Source organism: Chamaea fasciata, unplaced genomic scaffold, assembly GCF_029207755.1.
Source record: "Chamaea fasciata isolate MVZ Bird 193981 ecotype frontalis unplaced genomic scaffold, bChaFas1.0.hap1 SCAF_10, whole genome shotgun sequence".
Classification (NCBI taxonomy): domain Eukaryota; kingdom Metazoa; phylum Chordata; class Aves; order Passeriformes; family Sylviidae; genus Chamaea; species Chamaea fasciata.
In genome coordinates, this window is record NW_027094095.1 from 12,061,390 (window position 1) to 12,077,835 (window position 16,446).

Below are 16,446 nucleotides of genomic sequence, written 5' to 3' on the forward strand. Positions count from 1 at the left end.
GACAGAAATGGATTTAAAGGAGAAAATGATAAGAATCACAAGGTTTTCAAGAAAGTTTGCAAGGAAGAAGCAGACAACTATTGACATTTACAGGAACATCAAAGTCAAAAGATAGACTCAGAGGTTCAGAGGAAGAGCATAACTTCAGAAACCTGCCCTGCACAACCAGAATATGGGCAGATGCATGAACCATGTATCACACTACCCATGGTACGTCCCAAGGCCTGATCAGATGTAGCTTATGATATGAAGCTATGGATTATCTGCCTTATCCTTATCCTGAAATGGTTTTTGTTCACTTTTTAGCTTATTTCAAAATGGTGGCCATCACCCCAGATATGTCAAAATAATTGTTAGTGTTACTCCAGAGTATAGCAGCATTTCCAGCATTAAAGTCTGGATGAACTGTTGTGTGAACAACCAGATGCTGTTGACAGACTGACTCTAAGGCTCCAAGGATGCTGCAAAAATTACAGGTGGTCTCATTCAGGAGTGGCAGTATGTCAAGAAGTTCAGCAGTTCCTGCTCCCTCCTAATGTCATTAGGACACCTCTTGCTACTCAGCATCCTTTCATTTCTACCAAACCCCACAGCTCTTCCGGGACACAGCCCGTTCCCTGCAAAGGGCTGCAGCCAGCATTGTGCTTTCCTGAACATGTCAGCAGCCAGACTTTCTCTTGGGAATACGACCTGCAGTGCAACTCCTTGTCTCCTTTTCCCTGACTGTCTTGCTGCCTGCTAGAATTGCAGCATTGCCATTTGTTTCCGTAGCTCTTTCCTTACTTTTCCGTGAACAAGATGATAATCTATGGGAACAGAATTACAGCAGGGTTGAAAACATACCCTGTAGTTCAGCCCAGTCAACAATACACTTCACCTGTGTTTTACTGAGGATTTTTCACTACAGCCTGCTGTGATCAAATGGAGACTGTGATGATTCCCTTTGTGCACGGGTCACTAGTACTACTGTGCACAGAAATCCCAGAGGTGGACTCCAGAGGGAATGGTAGGAAGGGTCTTACACACCCCATATAATGATAGTATTAGACCTTGCCTTTACTAATTCACTTTCTAGTTTCTGTGTATGTGTGACTCTATCACTAGACAGAATTGGCTGCTTTACAAGAGCTCCATCATACAGACATGAGACAGGATGAACAGACTGGGAGGTGTGGGTTTTTTCTCATTTTTTTTTAGACAGAAGATGGGATAGCCTTCTGACTTCTGTCCTCCCTCCTTTTTTTTTTTTTCCCCTGTTTTGTTCCTTCTGCCCTCCCTTCCTTTTCATCACTTGTTTTCCCTCATTCCTCCTACATGCATTTGAAACTCAATGGGTTCAGGATGGCACCTGAAACTAGTATCAGGACTGGTCTCTTGTTTCAATACTTCACTTTTAACATATAGGGAGTGATACAGAGCACTGTTGGCACTGTTCTAAAGGGAAATGAAAGGAAAGGCAGTGGAGTTAACTCTCTTAGTTTCATATATTTCCCTAGATCACAGCTGAATGATGGGTTATTTATTATGGCTACTGAAAAAAAAATTAACAGAGAGAGAGAGACGGAGAGAAATATCACTATATCAAGAGAAAGTACGTGGATATTTTGGGTTCAGCTACTACTTTCTGAGGCACTTCACACACTGAGAAGTGTCCAGGAAAAAACGGCTCCTAAGCAGATGCAATCAGGTACTGACATGAACAGAACTAATGGCAGGCAATACCACCCTGCTGGTACCCATGGAAAGGATCAGAATGTAAACTTAAAAAAACCTCAGACAAACCTACACCTAAAAAAGGGTAGTTCCTATTACCTGTGAAATAGTTGGAAATTTTGAAACTTTTAATGTGATAATATGTTGTACCACTCCAGCTTTAATTTCAGCCAGAAGGACATCCCTGTGCCAGGAATCATTTGTATATGTGATACAGGAGATCCTTAAGCTTATTTCAGTGTTTGCATTAAATTGTACTCTTTTCAACTGAAAAGATTAAAGGAAAGAAAGTTTCTGCAAGCTATTGGAGTCACTGAATTTATTCAGAAAGGCTCTTTGGATTGCTTTTCAGCATACAAAGCAATACAGAAAGAAAAATCTTCATTTCTTTCATCAGGATTTTTATCTCTACTCCTTTAATATTCAATGGCAAAATTGATTATACTACAAAAAGGCTTGGTGCCTCTGCTCAAAAACCCTGATCCTGCATGATACTGAGCTTCCTTGAAAGACAGCTGTGGGAGATCAGTATGGAAATACTTGATGGCTTGCAAAAAAGAAAAGATGACCAGATGCTAATGAGCCAAGGTGGTGAGTGAAACCTGGTGATTTAAACCCACTGATTTCAAAGGCCTATGGCAGAATGAGAGCCCTAGACAGCATTCAGATTCATTCCACTGCTCTGCTCCCCTTCCAGCCACTGTGACTGAGGCTGTACTGAGCTGATGGACAGAACTTGTGTCTCCAGGACGGAGGGTGGAAATCAGTATTATCCAAACACAGACAGGAGTAAAACCCACCCAGGATACCTCCCCTGAGTAAACCCCTGGAGACTGCTCATGTATTAATAAACACCATGACCATTTAATTATTTCAGTTCCTGATGATCCTAGATTTCCTTAGAGAAAATGAAGGACCATTTTCCTTAGTGACACATTACAGTAGATGTATTAAAAAAGCAAGAATTGCACTTGGGACTTACAGATCAATTGACATGCTCTTAAACACATATGTTTCTTTTTCTTTCCTGTTCTCTAATGAGTTTATAATTTAATCAGAGAAACGGCTAGGTTCCCTCCAAAACTAGTGAAAATCTCAAAGGAGAAAAGCCGCTTATGCGAGTGTTCCTGTAAAACAAAGAGTATTAAACAAAGTATGGTAAATAAATACTAGAGTCAAGTACGGTACTCAGTTGTCTCCTTAAAAGCTTGAAGGCTACATATCTTAATACTGACAGTCTGGTTCTGAGCTGAACATCAATGAAAACATTTTCTATTATAAATGAAACTACAGCATTTCTATATATTACCCCTTCCCTAGGGCAAAGTTCTGCTTTTGGGTAAATTGCAGAGGAACATTATCATATAGCGTTGGCAAGTGTATGACAAAGTAACAAAGCGATTTACTCCGTAAATCCATCCACAGACTTCATCTGCAGAATAAACCAGAGGATGGGACCCAGTACAGCCCAGCCTGCCTGGTGGAACTGCCCAAAGCTGCAGGGTGAGCTCCCACCTGGGGCAAGGGCCCTCACCCACCCCAAATCCAGCACAGCCTCAGGAGCAGTTCAGGCTCACAGCTGGCAGGAGGGGTGGGCTGACCAAGCAGACAAAAAAGCCCCAACCCCCTACGTAGCCTATATATTTTCCTTCAGATTAATTTATTCAGATGCTGAGATGGATTTAAATTTAGAATAGATAATGTGAGAGCAAGGAGCTGTTAAAACTGAGGTTACTTTTCATTTGCGTACTGTGAGTTAGAGGTTTCTATTGCAGCTGGAACTGCAGCCGCAGCTGAGACGCCGTCAGAAAACCCTGGGGCTTAAATACAGAAGCTTCAAGGCGAGAGGAGTATAAAAATAAATTCCAAAGGGCTTAATAACATTGTGCAGAGGCTGGATATTCTGGTGTCAGAAAGAAACTGGTGGCTCTTAGATCAAAACCTAATCATTCAAAAGCAATAAGAGCCTTTGTTTTACCCAGCCAGTCATTCTGTTACCCACTGGGACCATGGTTTTTACAAGCATCCCGAATTACAGTTAATTTACAGTGTATAAATGTACATGTCACTGAAAATATAACAGAGCAAAAATACTTTAAAACATGGTTAAACCTTCAGCAGTCTGATCCAAAATCTGCCAGGAACCTTTAGCCTGACTTCAAAGGAATTATTATCAGCATTTTAGTGAACTTCTTCTACAAAAATAAGTTTAGAACTGGGAGCTGTACCTCACTGCTTACTGCCAGGACTGTCCTTCATGTGGAATTGAAGACAGGCAGAGCCTGCAGACAGGTCAGGCCACCTCTGCAGGCAGCATAGTGGAAGAAACCTTCCTGAGGTTGCGGCACAGGACACCCTCTGATTCTCTGCAGCAAGGCCAGAGGAGGGAAAAATGTCTTCTCTTTCTTAGCTTCCCATCCCAGAAGACTTTATTTATGCATTAGTCGACCTTTCTAGCTGTTAGGACCATCTTGCTTCAGCAGTTAATTAACACAAGTGCCATAATTTAATACAGTTAATGCTACTTTATGCCCTTTAATGTACCTTCCATTAGTGATATTATTGTAGTATTACCCTGTAAATTAAAATAAGATCAAGAATAAGAGAGGCTCTCTTTAATTAAGGTACTGGCACACTGCATCGTCCATTATTCACTAGAAAAAATCACCCTGATTTAGTGAAGCAGACCATCAGTAAGTCAGAATTACTTCATGTGGATTATTAGGTTTCTTGAATAATGTGAGCACAATGGGGTTGCTGAAATTGCTAACAGCCACGTTTCCTTTTTTTCATCACCTTAATAAATACACAATGGAAGTGGTAAATGGAAGGAGAATAAACAGGTGGGAATAGAGGAGGAAAGGCATTCGTTCAGAGTACACAGGTTTTCATCTCTAATGCAACATACATCAGGATTATTTCACACCAAAATGCAAAGCAATGACAAAACAAACCTGTATTAAGTGGGCAAATCTCCTACCTATAACTCATTTTGAAGTATTAACCACCACAGTATCCTGTATATTTAACATAGTGGTTTTAAGATAGATGCTTTTCACTGTCATTGATGTTTAAAACAGAGTGTGAAACAAATTACATTTTTTGCTGCCTTTAGAAATATGCTATTAGGAGCTTTGGTGATTTTAACTATACTTGGCCTACAGGTTATGTTTTTCAGAAAAGGGACTTAGCTTTAAAGTGTGTCCACCGGCATCCCTCATCCACTACATGTCAAGCTCCTTGGTAACCTCCCTTTGTATCCTGTCTTCCTGGAATAGTCTAGTTTTACCAAATTTATATAAGTAGCTGGGTCTCAAAGCCCAGAATATGAATCTTGGTGGCAAAACAAAATAATTTTGTAACAACCTCCAGTTAACATTCTAAATTAAGGACCAAGAGCTGGATAGCTCAGCTGAACTGGAAACAGTGGCACAGCTACCCTGGTAACCCTGGCTTCCCTCCCCTGGTTCCCTGCTCAGGGCATGCCAGGGCACATGCTGGGAATGTTGATTGGGAGACTGATGAGGAGAGGCCATAGTATTCTGGGAGAGACAAAGAATACCTAAAACTAGGTAATAGTGGGCTTATTGCAAGTTACAACTGGTGCAACTAAACAACCAGGGGCGGTGCACTGCAGCCCCACAGCTACTCAGCAGCAAGCGAGCCCTGAAGACTTTAACAAGGATGGCTCACTAGATAGTGAAGGAAATGGCACCAAATCCCAAAAGAGCTGTTCTTCTCATTAGCAGAAAAGTGATAAGAATTCACATGAATCTAATCTAGTGAGGTACTATTACACATCAGATACTTCTTTTAAAGCACATGTCCAATTACTGCAGCATTTAGACAACAAGCATCAGCATCAGATAAGTTCTCTGTACGGTCACGCTTCATTTCTATAGATAATTTTTCACAAGACTGGTGAGCCCCAGATGTGTGCAGAAGGTTTCTGTTTCTAATTTGCATGCAATGCACTCTTTCTTAATCCTTCAGATGCTTCCTTTGATAAAGTAATGATAATCTAATTGAAGTCAGACTAAGCTCCAAACGGGTTTTCAGACAGGCAACAGGCTTTCCTTAAAGCCTAAGGACCTACAAATCCTGAGCTTTGATACGATGCTCCAGTAGAGCTAACCTATGTGGAGCCCAGTGGAGAAAATATACACATTTAAATAAGTGTGATTTTTTTTTATATTGAAGCTGATTTTACCAAACTATTTCAAACTGTCTCGTAAGCTGTTCATGATCCACTTAGCCCTCCCAAGAGACTTCTGAAAAATAATTTACAATGTAACTAATGAGCATTGCAAAAAGAATTCTTAAACCAGCAACATTTACTTTAGATTTTCAAATGCTGGACTAGTAATTCTGTATGGATGGATATATTGTTGGTGTGGACACAGAAGACTGTAACTGCATGTTAAATCTCTGGTCCTAAGAAATGTATTTTGATGATTTTGACTTTCACTACAGGAATAATAAAAATATAGCCAGCACTGTTTTATATAATCACTGTCTCTATTTTTTTCACTCAGTTCTGGGTCTGCAAAGAAAGTCCCTGGCCTTCCAAGATAGATTAGCTTTTCTGTTTGATACTTAGATTCTTTTAAAGAAAAAGAAAAAAGTTTTTTTAAAAAGGAAATCTTAAACCCTGTATAGGAGAAATAGAGGGGGAAGAAAAGGTATATTAGACTGGTGAGTGAATTGCTAATAGAGGTGATCCCACTTATTTCTTCTGAACAACCTGGCATCCAAGACCTATACAAAGGGATCACCCTCCTGCTGGAGGGCATCAGTCTATTGCTAGTTTGAGTTGGGAAGAAAACTTCCCGATAGGAATGTCACTGCAGTTATTGTTTTTGGGACTACAGCACTTGATACCAACCACCACTGGCCCTAGAGGGAACCATTTGTCTTGAACCCAGCTGAATAATCATCTTTGTTGTATTCAAATCAATCCATCTAAAACACTATTGTTTTTTTCCATTTTAATTCAGCTTCTCTGCATTTCAGAGCTAATTTAAGTACGAGGAATGGACTCTAATCTCTGCTGCTTTCCTTGTTCACAGCCAGACCTAGCGGGAAGGGTTTGTGCAAGGGCTGCTGTATCAATCACAGCTCACATTAGAGGCCTGGAAAGGTCAAATGATAAAACAGAATCTCTGTTTTTAGTTAACTGCCACTGGATCAGACTCCGACTACATAGGAGAAGAAAGCGTCCCACTGCTAGGGTGAGTTCCTGAGCCAAGGCATGAACCAATGCCATCCTGCCTGTGAGACCCAGGGCTCAAGATCCAAGGTGAGTGCCAGCCAACACCCAGGCCTTGTGCCACTGAATCAGAAACTTCTGGTATTACAGCAATGGCTTTCAGCTGAGACAGATTTCCAAAGAACATCGGCAGAAAATATCATCTTTTTTGGGGAAATAACCAGTTCTGAATACCTTCTCAAATCAAACACATATGCCTGTTTCTAAAGGTAGATATTCTCTTACCTTCCATATACCCTTATGTCTGAAATTGCATAAAAGTAGCGTGCCAGGTGTTGCTCATCTACATATATTTCACCAGTTGCTGGCCTAAGCAGTCTTATCCTCAGATCTGTGATGGTAAAGAAATCTCTTAACTTCTTGGTGGTGTCAAGCTGGCCATAAAGAGAAGCCATGTTATGAAGCCGAGGTCCAGCAAAAAAAGCAAATCTATCTTTGATTTCGAAGTGGATTATTTTACTATTTGTCATGTACCCAGTAGAGTATTCCTCTGTGCAAATGATTTCTAGGACTGTGTGCTGTGATAAATCCCTCACTGATTTTGGATCCATGTGAAAAGCATCTAAGCAGTCCGTGGCATAGTATTGGTAGGGCTGCCACGTTCGTCCATAGTCGAGTGATTTCTCCAGGATCATTTGGTCTGGGCGGCCAGATTCAAAGGTGATAACTATGTTATCTGTGAGCTCAATGGTTTTGTTCCAGGACAGTGTAATATTAACATGGAGAGGCTTCGGGTAGTCCTTCCAAGTTGTGGACTGCCAAAATGTGGAGGGATGTCTTCCTTCCAGATCGAACATCAGTTCTGGAGGGTGAGCCAGCTCTTGGGTACTTGCATCACATTCATTATTGCACATGTAGGGATTCCCCTGGAAAAGAGCAAAGCAGTGTTACAAGGGGCACCACAGATGTGAGGGTGACACATAAGATTTTTCTTGACTGAGGACTGCTTTTCTCCAGGAGGGAAGCCAAGAAAGAAAAAAGAAATGCCTACAAGTAATAACTTTATCTTAATGAGATTCATCCTGGCTGTTTTACCTGTTAAGGTAAGTGTACAAACACAACATGGAGAGCACCCTTGCTTCTTTAATATAAACCATTTTCTTAGTATATGTTAAAGAAAGAAAAACGCTTATTTGCCCTGAACAACTGTGACCAGGGATTGAGTCACAGAAGACTAAGAACAGTATGCAAGTCCCTCAGAGCTCTGTAACTCCAGCTCTCCTTGGAAAGATGCAGAAGCCAAAGAGAATTTCTTTTTGAAACAAGCATGTTCCTCAGAGGTCTGCCTAAAAAACAACTAATTTTTAGGTCAAGTGTATTTTGTTAGCAGTGCAGCCTGTGTGTACTCAGTATAAGCCAGTATTCAATACACTTTCAAGTTTCCTTTCACCCAGGTGGGAAATTTATCATGCTTAACTTGTGCTCCCAGCTCAACACTGCCTTGCCTTAAAACATTTACATTGCAACCAAAAGCCATTAGAAAAACAGCGCTCTGTCAGCTCTGGGGCTTGATTCAGGTATCTGCCATCTTATTACAGGGTACCAAAGTACTTCAGAAAAGACTTTTCATGAGGCACCAGGTTCAATTTATCAGGACAAGATAATCCAGCACTTGATTAGGTGGGAGATGTCAGTGGCTCCAGCTGGAACACTGCCGAGGTGGCTGGAGCTCTGAACTGAGGGTTGAGTTAAAAACAGCAACAAAAAAAGCTTGCCAGTAGTGCACAGCTTTTACTGCTGCTTGTCCTCTGAAGCAAGGTGAAAGTGAATTATTCTCTTTCTGGCCTTTTGATGCATTAACTTTCACACTACAATCTTCTGCCTCTTCACAAAGGCTATTTTGTCTGCAGATTAGGGATATCTTGCAGCAGTTGCCAAGATATCAGACCCTGTAGGCTGCACTGAATCACGTATATCTAATTTCAGCTTTCAACAGTACATTAGTATTTTGCTCCTTGTTCATTCTGTGTTTGTTCCAGAGAGCAACTGCTGCTCTGTCTCCTTCCCTCTGCCTCAGATTGTGGAAGAAGCCTCTATTCACTGATACTCAGCACTGCTGGGGAAAAATATGCAATATGCACATGCCCACATGCCTATACCTAGCAGAGCTCGCTGAGGTCATTAATGTAGCTGTTATTGTCATTAATCAGAGCTCCCTGCACCTGCCCTGAAAAGAGAACAAGCCCTGGCATGATGATCAACCTTTTCTTTTCTTATAATTGCAGTTATACTTCTCTCCATCTCAAAGCCTGAGGGCAATTAAGACTCAGTGCTATCCAGTGTGGAAAACAGGTTTCAAACATGAATTTTTACCTTGGCCACTGCTCTGCTCCTTGATATATTCCCACAAAAAAAGAAGCAAAAGAACTTCTGCACTCACTTCGACCTCCCCACTGGCAACTTCCTCTTACCTGGGCTGGAAAATACTATTTTCTTTCTCTTTCTTGTTAATACAGCTGAATGCTAAAACTGACAACAATTCACTGGGACTAGGAGTTAGAAAAAGAAACTACAAGACAACAAAAAGGGTTATTTGAAAACCAGCATGCTGCTTGTAACACTGACAGCTTCAAAGCATGCAGCTGTAACTGGAAATACTCCGCAAAATATTGTCTATAATCTGTTACAGCTCTGATTTCAAGCTCATGGTTGCTATTTCTATGCCTTCCTTTTGAATAAAACAGTGAAAACTAAAAGTAAGTTTCAAGCAGAAGAGAGAAAACACAGAATTTTTTAATATCCCAGCTCCATTTAATATATCAGATACAAATGCCAGAATTTGCTAACTTACATAGGCCTATTTTCCTCAGGGAAAATATACATACTGGGAAATCTGTAAAGTTCCCGACCCTTTGGCTGTATGTAAATATCACTTTAGCAGAAGTTGCTCAGATTGCATAAATCACACCTGTCTGAGGTTGCCCAGAAAAATCTGGTCACTTCTATCCATGTACCTTTAACCTATATGCTTTATGATTCTGCTTTGGCAAAAGCAACTACCCTGGGCAGCCACGGGTATCAAAACCCAACAAATGAATGCTCCTGTGTAGGCAGACAGGTGCATTAAGCACTGCTGAGGGATGGCTTTAGCTTCCTGCTCCACAATCAACCGCTGAGTCTGTTGTGATTCTTTTTGCTCAAGACTAAAGCCACTCCGATCCCTTAGTCCCTGGATGCTGGACGAAGCATGTTTTATGACTTCCAGCAGCTCACCCAGGATGTATGGGATGCAGTGTTTCTTTCTCTATATTAGTTGATTTATTTTACTCCCTTTGCCTTTTATCTTTTGCTTTTTAGTCAAAGCTGAGCTGCCAACAGAATTAGAGAATAACTGGGAGAGGGGCTCTGAAAACACCCCACAAGCTAAAGTGATGTATGACACTGAGAGCTGGTAGCCCTAGCTTGCAACTGAAATGCAATCTACAACTCCATGCACAGAGCTTTTTAGGGAAAAATGAGACTATTCCAATTAATGGCAGAGTATTGTGAGAAATAGGTCAGAATCACAGTGCTGTCTCCTGTCCTGCACCTGAAACTCTTACCAGTGGTAACAGTGGTGCACAACCTGCTGCTGAAACACTGGGTTAAGGACATCACTGCAAATGAGAATCCTAATAAAAACTTCAGGCATATCCTCATCAATAAACTGAATCATTCTTTTAATTTTATGGCACAGAATTCTCTTTTAAGAGGTGAATGATTTGATGACACCAAAATAACCTGTGTGGAGTTCAAAAAAGAACTTAAAGAAGAAAATTAGGAGAAAAAAAAATCTAAGCTGATTATAAGCCAATAAAATAAATGTCCTGAATTCTAACAGGAGGAGATAAATTATGAGTTTATGTAAATTCCCCTCTGTCTACTAACATGGCAATTGCTGATGTAATTTTGAAAAATTTAACATAATTATTGCTTCAGAGGCTTGGAATCAGGTTCCCTTTTTCTCTATTAGCAACTTGGCTTTCAACTGCTTCTAATTAATCTTAAATGTAATTTGCATGGTAAGTTTGTACTTACATTACCAAAACAGTCTAAAAGGGTCTTCCTCTACACAAATGTCCCTCAGTACATGTACTATTACATAGCACACATTTTGAAAACAATTAATTTAACTGGGATTAGTTACGTATTTTAATGCCTTGATCTCTACGATAATCCTCTTTAAGACTTTTGTCTCAGTAAAATGAATACAGCAAAGACAAACTTCGCCCAATTTGTGAAAACTAAGCTCAGTCTGTGTTGGGGCTGTCTGAAGGACTAGAGCATTAGCATGTCTAAGTAATTTTGTGCCTAGCAGGCAGCCATAAATAGATCTTCATTCAAGCCTTCCAAGAAGCAGCTCTTCAGTAGGACAATGTGGAAAATATTTACAACTTTTCAGAATTATATTTGAGCCATTAGGAGAGTTCTAAATAATTAAATACTGATAAATACTTCTAAACACTTTACTGCCAATTAGCATAAAAGGTAGCTGAGTCTTTCCCAACACCACTACCATGACCACCAAAAAGAAACCTGCTGTTTTCCTGTGCATAATGGGAGACGGATATTAGACAGCTCCTCGCAGGCAGGCAAATTAAGTTGCTATTGATTTTGGTTTTGGCTGCTCATGGAATTGAAAATATTACTGAAACTACTGACAGTCTAAGTGTTGGCTTTAGGAGGAGGTACCTGATCTGCAGGCACAGTGGGGACAGGTGGCTGTATCACATGACTTGACCACATTCAGCCCTGGCTGGAAAAAGCAGTTACGTGAGAAGAAGCTCCTGAGTAGGGCTGACTGATCCCAGTAGGTTTCCCCTGAACTAGCTGGATTTAGTTTGTTTTACCACACAGCAGTGTCTCTTTGTGCCAGCCAGCTTGAATGTCTGTAGTGGTGCTGGAGGTGCTCTGTAAGTGTCCCTGGCTGGGACGGGTCCGGGGCTGGCTTTGCTGCCCGTAGGCAGCAATGTGTCCTACCAAAAGCCTCTCCAGGAACAGCACAGTCACCCTAGGGTGAGGATTTAGGTCAAAAGCAGAGGTCCAGCAGTAGTGTGACTTCTGAATGTCAGCAGGGGCTGTTCAAGGGTTCGAGTTTGAGTGCTGCTGCGCAGGTGAAGCCTCTGGTCTCTCACCTGTACAGCTCCGCAGGGGCACCCACACAGGCTCAGGGTAAGATTGAAGATGGTGCTTCTTTCAACGTGTTATCTGTCCACATTAAGACCTTATGGACCTTCTCACTCAGGAACAAAGACAGAGTGGCTTAACTCTTCTGTAGTGTGAATACTGGAAGCTGTATCACAGATTAAATGCTGTAATGGACACCTAGCTAAATCCCTACAGAGGATTATAACTTGCATTTTCAAACTGGTGAAGGCTGCTGAGGTCAGGCTGGCCAAGATTTTAAGAAGAACCAAAATAAATTTTCAAGAAATGAGTCACTGCAACTGATTTTTATACCACTGCCACAAGGTAATTAGATCAGATGCACAAGACAAGAAATAAATTCAGCCTCACTTATGTCTGGAGTGCGGCTGTGTGGTAAATTACCACATTCAAGTCACACTTTCGGAAATAATAGAGTATTTCTGTTTTCCTTTTCAAAAGATCATTACATTTGGTGCATGCTGTACATTGTAGGTGATTAATTAGACAGTAATAGCTAACAGCAGCAATTGCCCTAATGCTTACGATTTGCACGTGGTTTCTAACCCGAAATGACTTGTTTACCATGACAGAGCCAGATTATGAAACCATTATTTGTGAGGTACTACTTATTAGGTGTTGTTCTGCTAAGGGCAAACAGTCAGTGAGGTGGAGGATTGGCAAGGTCCAGGATCTGGTACATGATAATTGACGTTATCAAAGCCACTGCATCCATTAGCTGGTTTGAGAACGTCTTGGTCAATGTCTGCAGAATTATTTGTTGTGATGATGACAGGAATGGCTGTAGACAAGAACATTTTACCATCAACAGCCTTTCATCACTGCAATGACAGCATTTTAAGTTACAGTGATTTAGGTTAAGAAAGAAAAAGTGCTAAAATCTGAGTGGAAGATTTGATGCTCTCTCAAGAGCTCCCAAGTGAGGGCATCTGGATGCCCAGACTAGAACTTTGAACTCTGAGCTGCAGGCTGAACAATGTACATTCTTCAAAATGAGCAAAAAAAAGAAAATAAAAGCATGTTTAAATCAATACCTTCTGGGGAGACTTAAAAAGATTAAACCAGGGAGGATGTGACTGGCCAAAAATAGACAGTAATGCTTAACAACTTCATGCACTTTTAAGGTTGAAAGTACATTGTAGATTATGGTCCTGATTGTGCAACAAACTTGGTATAAGAAGGCCCTTGCAATTCAGATTTTAAAAAGATATTGAAGCCTCTAAAACTCTGGCACTTTGCCATGTGGCACACAAACCTAGCTAATTATTCTTCATGACAACACCTCCACGAGGTATGGAATCCTATACCAAATTTACATATAGATGCAGAATTAGAGAGAAATGATTTTGCATGATGAACTCGGTAATCCCTGATTATATTGTACTGTTTCTTGCAAAGCCCTTTGGTAGATGATGTGAAGGTATTCCTGGCATACAGAGTAGTTCTCAGATTACTGCCTCCTTTCAATGCTATTGATTGAAAATGCTGCATAGGAAAATACTTTAATATTTGCAGCACCAAACGCATTGGTGCCATTTGCCAAAGGCATTTGCTTCCTAGCAGAACATTCTCTATTTTTAGTAACTTTAGTTACTTCTTGAAAATGATTTTCAATTTACTGTATGAGGCGAATGGAGTTTTGTTTCCTCTGAAATATTTCTACCCACTTCTGGGGAGTGAAAATCCTTCTTTTCCTCACTGGTAGATTGCTGCCGCTGAAACTGACTTGGCAAACTTGCTGATGTAACTTTGGCCACTTGATCATTCTGGCATAACCTTATGGCAGATCTTACTGGCACTGACCCCAGTGTGGTTTTGTTATTTCAGAAGCTCAATATTGGCGTTTTCCTCTTGCATCAGCAGGTATCTGGCAACATAATCACTTTCATATTTATAGCTTTTGCAGTGTCATGACATGCCTGATGCTGGGACCCCACTGTGCTGAGCTCTGGCTGAACAATACTGCAAATGTTCCAAGAAAAACTGAGTTTCTTTTTTACCAGATGCGTACCTGGATTTAAGAAACTGGAATCCCAGGGGGTGTAATATCCCCTTCTCTCAGAACCGTGGCAGTTCTCCTGGGTAAAGCAGCCCATCCATGAGAATAATCCTTGGACAAGGCAGCAGAGCGGATCCACCTCCAGCATCCTGCCCAGCTCACATCAGTGCATTTTTGTCTGAGCCAGTTTTCCAGCCATCCTGCTGCCCTGCAGGAGCTCTGGCAAGGAAGTTGTGCAGGAGATACAGGGGGTGTCCTCAACTGGGAACAACTTCTACTGCCAGTAACAACAGCTTGGGGTGTCTCTGCCTAAGGTTTCATGTTCTGATACAGCTCTCATCTTGCTCACTTTCTGATTATTTTGGACTGTCCATGGATTAGAATGGGAGCCGTTGAGAAGGTAGAAAGAACTCTCAAACACTACAGCTGAAAGTTGCCATTCCTGAGCAAGGAAAAGCCAGCACAGAGGAAAGCTGGTCCATTATCACGAACAGATGTTATCAAAGATCACAGTGATCATGGGGGGGAATGTGAGCATCAAAATCTGAGAAATTAAATCATCCTGGTGGGGACAGGAGAAATCAGGGTGCTGGAAACACTAAAAATTTGTTGTTGTTGTTGTTGGATTTTTTTGTTCCTTTGTAGTTATAAATGATTGTGTTCAGAGTTTTGGTCCAAAAAAGAAAACTGTGCAAATCAAAAAGTCTGAGAAACAGGTTTTGATAGCATGAAAGACCCCTGCAGGCCTTAATGTCTCTGGCCAGCCCCACCTGGGAGCAGGGGTTGATGTCCCTGAACAGCCCCACCTGGGCCCCAGGCCAGACCCTATATAAGATCAGGCTGAGCTCTTTACTTGGTCTTTCCTTTACCTTTGGCTTGTGTTGTAGTCTTGGGTCATCTCTCCTCCTGAGGGGGCTTCCTTGATGACCCTGCTTTGCCCACTCATTATACTGGGATGTCTGATGGGATGTCAGCGTCCCCCAGCCGTGCTCTGGCTGTGTGGGGCGGTGCTGAGGTGGCTCTCTGATGGCACATCTTCCCCTGCTGCTCACCTGGCACTCGCTGAGGGATATGCAGGGAGTGAAGGGATGTCCACAGCAGGAAAGCAAAGCTCCTCAGCTTGCCCTAGAGAGGTATGCAGAGTGGAGCTCTTTATACTAGCTGAGTATGAAATCAGATCATGAGATACCAAATCGTGGGAGCATGGGAATTCTGTGCTAGCAAAAATTTCTGGAAGAGTCCAGAGGTGTGAGGAAAGTGGAACAGCTTCCTGCAATCTGGGTAGGCTCCTGATCCTCCCATGCCGGGCACAGTGGCTTCTGTGAGCTGTGTGCTCCTCCCAGTGCCTGACCTGTGTGAGAGTGTCAGGAGAGTCTTTTCTGGTACATAAAACAACTGAGCATGTAAATGTAACTAGTTTTGTGTTTTTTATGGCCTACAGGCAAAAAGAAGAAATCTGCCCTGTAATAATGCTGGAGCCAGGTGGGTTGTAAATGGCTTTTGCTTTTGCAAAGGGTTGTTCTTAGGTTTCAAACTGCTTCCCAACAAAGCTCCATCTTCTGCCCCTATGGCCCCCACTGCTGTGGGGACAGCTCTGGAGTAATAACTATGGAGGCTTGTGCAAAGCATTGATGCCACAAGTCCTGGCCAGGATGCAAACTTCTACTTGATTTTTGTGTAAATCAAATGAAGTGAGCAGAACAGAGCACTGATGTGGTGTTTAACTGAGGAGCTGCAACAGCGTTCAGTGCAATCCTATCCTGTGCTAATTTCAGTAAATGCATCTTACTTGGACAGCTCTTTATGTAGAGCATTCATCATCACAGCCCTGAAAAAGTCATGTATGTACAAAATGCCATCTCTGATCAGAAGTGATCAGCATAGAAACACAAAAATCCTGAAGTTAATGGAAAATAAATGTACAGTGTTGTAATGACTTGAATGAAAACAACCTGGCTCAGGATCTTTCCATTAAATGAAAGAACCGTGATTTTTGTGTACATAGTTTAAAAGGAATTACAGTGAAAAGTTTTCATCAAGCTGTTACTGGTTAATTATATCTTATTATGGTAAAATGTTGGATATAAGAGGATGGATTTATACTGCAGTTTAAAATTCTTCTGTCCATAACAGATCTGGACTAAAACTCTCCACTGTCAAATTGCCACTTAAGTGGCTTAATGAAAATGCTGAATGCATTGTTTACTTATTGTGAAAGATGTACAAACCTCCTTGTTCTTTTTTCTCTTGGCTGTGATATTTTTCAATCCAGAAGCTTTCTATAACAATATGTAGCTTATTAACATCACTTTATTAACTA

At 41.3% G+C, this 16,446-nt stretch overlaps 1 protein-coding gene across 7 annotated transcripts in view; it reads right to left on the minus strand.

Moving 5' to 3' along the window:
- The window catches only part of NTNG1 (netrin G1), a 153,470-nt gene that overhangs the window by 80,832 nt on the left and 56,192 nt on the right, over positions 1–16,446 (minus strand). For all 7 annotated transcript variants that reach the window (XM_066192339.1, XM_066192335.1, XM_066192333.1 and 4 more), the window contains exon 3: positions 7,208–7,848. In XM_066192339.1, coding sequence (XP_066048436.1) covers positions 7,208–7,848 — 641 coding nt within the window. The remainder of the gene's footprint in view (positions 1–7,207; positions 7,849–16,446) is intronic.